The sequence below is a fragment of the Populus trichocarpa genome, chromosome 17, assembly GCF_000002775.5.
Source record: "Populus trichocarpa isolate Nisqually-1 chromosome 17, P.trichocarpa_v4.1, whole genome shotgun sequence".
Lineage (NCBI taxonomy): Eukaryota > Viridiplantae > Streptophyta > Magnoliopsida > Malpighiales > Salicaceae > Populus > Populus trichocarpa.
In genome coordinates this window covers 14453283-14461521 of record NC_037301.2, presented here as the reverse complement: position 1 = coordinate 14461521, position 8239 = coordinate 14453283, and the positions used below count along the sequence as shown (strand labels likewise).

At 33.0% G+C, this 8239-nt stretch overlaps 1 protein-coding gene across 2 annotated transcripts; it reads left to right on the top strand.

Annotated features, from left to right (window-relative positions):
• Nucleotides 1–201: 201 nt before the first annotated feature.
• Nucleotides 202–4778, top strand: LOC18106493 (transmembrane 9 superfamily member 4). 2 transcript variants are annotated; one of them, XM_006372359.3, is made up of 8 exons: nt 202–477; nt 1362–1402; nt 1485–2070; nt 2170–2307; nt 2420–2576; nt 3278–3762; nt 4125–4371; nt 4470–4778. In XM_006372359.3, exons 1-7 carry the CDS (start codon nt 326–328, stop codon nt 4342–4344), a joined length of 1779 nt encoding a protein of 592 aa, XP_006372421.1. In that variant the 5' UTR covers nt 202–325; the 3' UTR covers nt 4345–4371; nt 4470–4778. The 2 variants fall into 2 exon arrangements, with proteins under 2 accessions (XP_006372421.1, XP_024448223.1); XM_024592455.2 differs by having other exon boundaries at nt 215–477; nt 4125–4375.
• Nucleotides 4779–8239: the final 3461 nt, after the last annotated feature.

Below are 8239 nucleotides of genomic sequence, written 5' to 3'. Positions count from 1 at the left end.
TCTTAACTAAAACTATAGGTTTTATGAGATCAACTCTCTAAATCTCATTTGGCATGAAACTCAGTGCAGCTCCCTTAGATCTTGACCGGGTTTAAATAACATTAGTTAAATAAAAAAATGAAATTCCAAAAAAGACCTCAATGATAAGTTGTGAAAAAAAAAAAAAAAAGAAATCTCACTCCTTATGGGATGATAAAAGAAAAGCTTCTATTGACACGGGGGCACAACCGTGACAAACCAAAGGAGTCTCCAAATTTATAAGTCTCGCTTCCTCGATCTATCTCTTTATGCATCTGTGTCTGTGAGATACAGTTAGAGAAAGAAAATGGAGAAGAAACTAGTGCCTTGTTTGGTAGTCTCTATTTTGATATTTTGCAGTGTGACCCATGTTAGATCAGATGCATCTGATCATCGTTACAAAGTAGGAGAGGATGTCCCTCTTTATGTCAACAAGGTTGGACCGTTTCACAATCCCAGGTAATCCAATTTTCTTCAATTTTAGAATTCAATTCTTGCAGTTTTAATGTTGTAAATTCCTGGGGTGCCTTCAAGTTTGAGGCTTTTTTTATGATCTGGGAAGATGGGATTTGTGGGATTTGGATTGGAAATGAAATTGTGAAGTTGAGTTTTGGAGAATTTGATTTTAGCATTTAAGGTTCTGATTCTGAAGAACTCCCCCTCTTTTTTTTGCTCTTATTTGTGTTTGTTTCTTTGATTTTCGTGGATCTAAACTAATGTGGAACTGGATCGGTGATTTGGTTTCCTGTAAAGGAAGATTAAATATTGGAACTTGAACATGGTAAAGAGATGAGTTAGTTAGTAATGAAGTTGGGAATCTCGTATGGCTTAATGATTGTACTTGGAGTTGATTAAGTGGGCCATCTTATGCTGAGGTTAGTGGCATTTTGGAAATGAAATTGTTTGATTTGGATAGAGAAATCTGTAAGCAGGAAGAAGCAGTCAATAGAAGACTGGAACAATGTCTAGAGATTCAGGAGGTGTTCCTTTCTCTTGTGGTTTCTTGTGAGCTAGAAAAGTTCAGGTATTTTAGAGAATTTTTACTTTTATTTCGTGGATGCTGAACTTGGATCTACATTCTCAGATCTTTTCAGCAATGAGAAAACCATCATTCTTATGTAAAATTATTTTAGTCTAAGTTCATGTGTGCTGTGCGTATCTTGCTTGGATTTAGAAGTCTTGGCTGGTAGCAAACTGGATTAGTTTGAATTAGATAGGAAACTTGTTTAGTGCTTGAGACATTCTCAATCTTTTGTTATTATATTGAGATTTTAACAGTTCCTCTATAAATATCATAATATTTTCCCTACTCATGATTATCTGATGTTATCTCCTTCTAACAGTGAAACATACCGCTATTTCGATCTTCCTTTCTGTTCATCAGGTATGTGTCAATCTTTATTATTATTCCAGCTCTCAGTGCTTCTGTTTCTACTGTGGAAGTTTACTGATGATGTTTAATACAGGTCCGACAAAGGACAAGAAGGAAGCCCTTGGTGAAGTGTTGAATGGTGATCGTCTAGTCACTGCCCCATACAAACTTGACTTTTTAAATGACAAAGACTCTGAAATTGCTTGCAGAAAGAGGTTGACGAAGGAGCAAGTTGCTCAGTTCCGGGAAGTTGTTTCCAAGGACTACTACTTCCAAATGTATTATGATGACTTGCCCATTTGGGGTTTCTTAGGGAAAGTTGATAAGGAACGCAAGAATGACCCTAGTGAATACAAATATTACCTGTTTAAGCATCTTCACTTTACCATCTTTTACAACAAAGATCGTGTCATTGAGATCACTGCACAATCTGATCTTAACAATGTTGTGGACCTGACTGAAGATAAGGAAGTTGATGTGGAGTTTATGTACTCAGTTAAATGGAAGGAAACAGAAATTCCATTTGAGAAAAGGATGGAGAAGTATTCGCAGTCTTCTTCACTGCCTCATCACTTGGAAATTCATTGGTTTTCCATTATTAACTCATGTGTGACAGTTCTCCTCTTGACTGGTTTTCTTGCCACAATTCTCATGCGAGTCCTGAAGAATGATTTTGTCAAGTAAGAAGAACATGTCAATGACTGAGTTATTAAAACATGTCTGCTTATGCTGCTTAAACTGTGTCTTTTTCTTATTTTCTGATACCCCATTTGTAATAGGTATGCTCATGATGAGGAGTCAGCTGAAGACCAAGAAGAGACTGGGTGGAAGTACATCCATGGTGATGTATTTAGATATCCGAAGTATAAGTCTTTGCTTGCAGCAGCAGTTGGCTCTGGCACCCAGCTGTTTACCCTGTAAGTTCAACTTCAAAGCTGTGCTTTTGTTGGTTTTGTCTCAAATCCATTTTTTTGAATTATTCTGTTGCTTAGCAGTCTGCTAACTTTGCTTATATATGTGCATTGGCAGCACAATTTTCATTTTCGTGCTTGCACTTGTTGGTGTCTTTTATCCTTATAATCGTGGAGCTCTATTTACTGCACTGGTTGTCATATATGCTCTGACAGCTGGGATTGCAGGCTACACTGCAGCCTCTTTCTTTTGCCAACTGGAAGGAACAAATTGGGTTAGTGGTTTTTTAATTCCTATTTTACTGCCTTGGCATGTATCATTCCCGGGCATGTCCTTGACACTTGTTATAGCTGTATTTATTTTTTAAGGTTAATGTCTTCTGATTCAATTTCACTACACTACAATGTTTCTTTAGAATGTGTGTGTTTTGGGATAATGTTTTGTGAAATTTGGTATAAGCATTGCCAAAGGGGGTGAAAATGACCTAATGCTTGCAAACTGTTTTCCCCATTCATCATATCTGAACCAACTGGATGCTATAAAAAGCAAGCTTTCCTAGAGAAAGAAAAGAGTGGACTTGAAAGTTGATGGTGTACTGCTACCTGAAAGCTTGCATTAAATTTCAAATGTGATTTTTAGAAGTCTTTAAAAAGGAGATCGACACTTCAGAGTCACTGTTAGATATCAGTTTACATGCACTGAAACTAAGTAATGCTAGACACAGATATGACTGCAATTCATTATTTTATGTTGGTTGTCTTTGTGAAAACTAGCACCTTCTGTATTCATTTGTTTAATGATATTGATGGTAATTAGTCATTGTTGTAATGATGTATTTTTTGTTTGTTTGCATTGGGATCGTTGGTCCTTGTAGTCCTATTCTGTATTATTGCAACATCTCTAGCTCTACTCTAGAAACTACCATTCAAATTTCGAGACTTTATCCTTGACAGATTTGGAATTTTGTTGTTGCAGGTCAGGAACTTGTTGCTAACTGGAGCCCTGTTTTGTGGTCCTCTGTTTCTCACCTTTTGCTTTCTTAATACTGTTGCAATTGCATATAGTGCCACTGCAGCATTACCATTTGGAACAATAGTGGTGATATTTCTTATTTGGGCTCTGGTAACAACACCATTGCTGGTATTGGGTGGGATTGCAGGGAAGAATAGCAAGGCTGAGTTTCAGGCTCCTGTCCGCACCACTAAATATCCCAGAGAGATTCCTCAGTTGCCTTGGTATCGGAAAACACTTCCTCAGATGGCCATGGCAGGATTCTTGCCTTTTAGTGCAATATATATCGAACTTTACTACATATTTGCCAGTGTTTGGGGTCACAGGATCTACACCATATACAGCATCTTGTTCATTGTCTTCATCATTCTCTTGATTGTCACTGCTTTTATAACAGTGGCGTTGACATATTTCCAACTTGCTGCTGAAGACCATGAGTGGTGGTGGAGGTATGTTTTGCTATTAGATTGATATAAAGTTAACACCTCTGAGGTTATTTATTCATTTCCAATCATTATTATCTCAAAAAATACGCACATTCAGCCACAGAAAAAAACATTCTTTAATGTTTTTTCTAAATTTGAGTTAAATTTTGGATTTTTTTTTATTATGTTTCTCACTCTTGAGATCTAAATTGCTGGAAATATTCAAGCCATAACGTGAATTTTGGCTTTATGCCCTCTCCAAGCTTGCTTCCTTTTATCCTCAGCATGTGCTTGTATTTTCTGTAAGAAGTCATGCTTTAAAACGATACTTGATTGCCTGATACATGTTTCTAGACGCTCACATTTATATATTTGGTGTTTCATAGGTCTTTCCTCTGTGGTGGATCAACTGGCCTGTTCATTTATGGCTATTGCTTGTATTACTACTATGCCAGATCAGATATGTCCGGCTTCATGCAAACCTCATTTTTCTTTGGCTACATGGCCTGTGTTTGTTACGGTTTCTTCCTCATGCTTGGCAGTATTGGGTTCCGTGCTTCCTTGTTCTTTGTCCGCCACATCTACCGTTCAATCAAGTGCGAGTAGGAAGTCATATGGTCTTCCTTATGTTCAGTGAGTAGGCTGCCATCCTTTCTTTGAATACACTTAATTGAAGGCAACTCTGCGTGTTTGTATTGATGAAGGTGGTCTTATAATGTGCCTTGTTACAGGAGAAGCCACAGTTGGCTGGGAAAACTTGTTCTGGGATCGCAGGAGCTTTATGCTACTCATGGAGGATGATGGCACGTTCCGTGGAGGACTTCTGTAATAACCCTTTTTTTATAGGAGAGGAACATGTAGGGCTTTAGAATGCTGTTAAAGAATTTGCAGTGCTTCAATGTGAGATAATCCATCATTTTGAATGTATTCTATCACTGTTAGAAGCCGTAGAGTTTGTGTTACTGGTAGCAGTACTTCGAAAATTCTTGTCTCCACAATTTATTATAGTTGCAAAATACATGTTCTGTCATTTATTATCATAGGCTGGACTAGAAAACTTGAGTATGAGGATCGTCTGTTTTGTCTTTTGTTCTAGGGGAAACATGACTGTTCATTTTTCGAATTTCACTGTTTTTGTTTCAATTTAATGATCCAAATTAGCTGAGAAAAAAAAAATCAAGGTAGCATCTGGATGCCATCAAAAGAGATGAATGAAGGTCGTGGAGGCTGAGAGGACATGTGAGGTAGATGGAAGCATAACAGGACAATAACAAGCCTAGAATGACAGAAGTTAGGCCGAATTAGGGTTAAACACAAACTTTAAAATTTTATTTTATTTCTCAATTAATAAGTCTGCTAAAGAAGTTTGTAGTGCTTTTTATAGGTTAGAAAAATCGATATGGACTAGGAAACAAGAGTTGGAATCCTTAGATACAAAGAAAAATAGCATAAAATCTTAAATAAATAATAAAAACAAAAATATTTAGAAAAAATAACAAAATTAGCCTAGCATTGATAAGTCACCCAAATACTTTGTATATGAAAACTGCTTGTAAATCTAAGTTTGATTGAACGGGTCAAATTTCTTGTTATCATAGTTTTAAATTATTATTCTAATCTAGTATAATCAAGTCTTTATTTTTAATCTAAACTTGTTTCAATACTTGATAAAAACATATATTAGATCAGTTACATGGTATATTTGCATCAAAATGTTTTCCTGTGTTTTTTTTTAATTATAAAAAATTATTTTAAAACTAAACATAATTATTTTATGTTTTAGCAGACTTTTCAACATAAATTTCTCAAGATAGTCAATTTTCTTCGATTATTGCAGTTCTCTTTTGCCTATTTTAGTAGGATAAAGACTTTTGATATTATGTTAATGAAAGCTTAGGTCAAAGGGACAGATCACCATTTGATGGTGATTGAGGCAAATACATTATCCTTTTTTCTTTTTTCTTTTATTTTTTGCGAGGCAAACTCAGGGTAAAATGGGGTATGGCAATTAAAGCAAGCCTTTTCTTTTATTTTAACCCCCCCCCCCCCCCCCCCCCCCCCCCCCCCGGTTTTCTTGGTCAGTTAGCCATATTTCATCATATGCATATTTTAACAGAAAAGTATGGTCGGTTCTAAGACCAACAAAAACATTGCAATAAGATTTAAACATAGCATCAACTTCTATCTATTTGTAAGAGAAAATTATTTGTTATTTAGAAAATTAGAAACAAGATAAAAAAAAATACCTAAGCAAATATAATTGCTTATTACAACATTTCGGTTTTGCTATTAGATTTGAATTTAATTGATTATTTTCATTACTTTAATTAACTTTAATAATACATCATTGATCAAACGTTCGAGTCTCATATAATCAACGGGTTATTATTATTATTTTATTCAAATCTAATAATATATCATTAATCATTCAAACTATAATTTCAAAAAACAAAAAGATATTATTTTTTTATATTAAAAACAAAAACTGGTTCAAAGTAAAACATGTCTCCAATTAAATTCTAGTTCGGCAAATTTATTATTGAATTGCCTTGTTAAATAGAGTTTTATAACTATATTTAACACTAGTCATCAAATAGTTGAATAGTGAGGGGGGAAATTATAAACTGAAATCAGTTTTGACTAATAAACAGGCATCACAGGACATGGATTACGATTCAAATAAAAATAAGAACAGATTAGAAATTAAAAGACTGGATCAAACCTTCATCAAATAGCTACTAACAAGGTCGCTTGCGTTCTTAACACACAAAGTGATTTCTTTCCTTCTTTTTTTAGTCTTTTGACCTGACCTCCATGCTTCAACTACATGGAAAATAGCCACAACAACCACACCATGGAAAAGATAGCAGATCAAAGTGAAAGCAATGTACCACAGAAGCTAGCACAGACCTCAGAATTAACCACAAGTAGATGGCATGCCAATTTCGATATCTAGGGTTGTTGGGTTGTGAAGTTGTAATCCTTGGCATCCAAGCAATCACTCGCCTTCCAAGTTTGGAGTGTTCCTTCCATTTCACTCTTCTTATGTCTATGCTGAGATCTAATCTAAGTGAAGTCAACCTTCTTCTTCATATTCGAAGGATATAATTTATTGCCATGCATTGGAAAGATGGGCCTAGCTTTATTTTATTTTAAATTGATCTCATATACTATCAAGTCACAAAGCAAAGATATAACTAGATTATTGACTCAATTTTTTTTAATAAAAGAATTTATTCAAGCGTTATTAACATGTTTTCTAATAAAAAAAATTTAATCATAAACTCAAAATATAATGTATATTGGACAATATTTTTTTTAAAAAATTGATATGATAATATATTAGATGGAATTGTTTTTTAAAAAAATATTGAGAATACAACATATTAGATTGACTCGGGATAACTTATCAAATTTATAACTCGGGTCATAAGACCATGATAACCCTATAAAAAAATCAAAATAAATTATGAAGGTCAATTCCTAATCAATCCAATGTTAAAAGGCAAAATTGAAAAATAAAATATTAAATTAAAAAAAAGAAAAAAAAATACCCAAGTAAACTCAGGTTAACCTACCAAACTTACAACTTGAGTCATGAGATGAGATAACCCCATAAAAAATAAATCAAAAAAATTAAAAAAATCAATTTCCAACCAAACCTATATTGAAGTATGAAATTGAAAAAAAAAATCAATTAAAAAAAACAAAAACTAAGTCAACATCAACTAACCTGTTAAACTCGCCACCTAAGTCATAAGATTGAAATAAATTCATAAAAAGAAAATAAAAAAAATGTGAAGCTCCATTTCTAACGGATCTAATATTCAAGATTGAAATTGAGAAAAATAAATAATGAGACTATAATAACTCCACTGAAAACAAATTAAAAAAAAATTATGAAACTTAATTCTCAAGCAATATAATATTAAAAGATAGAATTAAAAACATAACTAAATAGATCTAAAATTAAATGTTGAAATCGAGAAGAAGAAAAACTAGATTCGTGAGATTAATATATAACCCAACAGAAAATAAATAAATAGAAAATTATAAAACACAATTCCTAAAACAATTAAATATTAAATGATAAAATTAAAAAGAAAAAAACTAAATAAAAAAAGAACAAGAAGATTGGATTGTTGAAAGGTTAAATTGAAGAAAAAAAGATAAACAGAAAAAGCAAAAAAAATATGCAAAACACTATTTTAATTAATAATGTTTTGTAGATGTGACTATAGTAATTAGTCATACTTCCTAGTGTTTTGTTAATAAAAAGAGGTGGAATGAGGAATTCATAAATGAGGGTTGAAATAAAATAAATAAATTATCATGATTAATTTCAAAATAAGGGATGCATTAGGATTTTTAGAAAAGTTATTTATTTTCTTAATTTTTTTCTATTTAGTTTATAAAAGTAAGTATTATGCTTAATAATTTTATTTTTTTCTTAGTTAGTTTAAAACTTTTATTGTTTTTCCTTTATCTTTGAGTTTTATAG

What these genes read in the sequence shown, in the direction of transcription:
- LOC18106493 (XM_006372359.3), top strand. Translation starts at nt 326, where the DNA reads ATGGAGAAGAAACTAGTGCCTTGTTTGGTAGTCTCTATTTTGATATTT. An exon ending in AACTGGAAGGAACAAATTGG is followed by an intron (nt 2,577 to 3,277) that starts GTTAGTGGTTTT and finishes TTGTTGTTGCAG; the next exon opens with GTCAGGAACTTGTTGCTAAC. An exon ending in GACCATGAGTGGTGGTGGAG is followed by an intron (nt 3,763 to 4,124) that starts GTATGTTTTGCT and finishes GGTGTTTCATAG; the next exon opens with GTCTTTCCTCTGTGGTGGAT.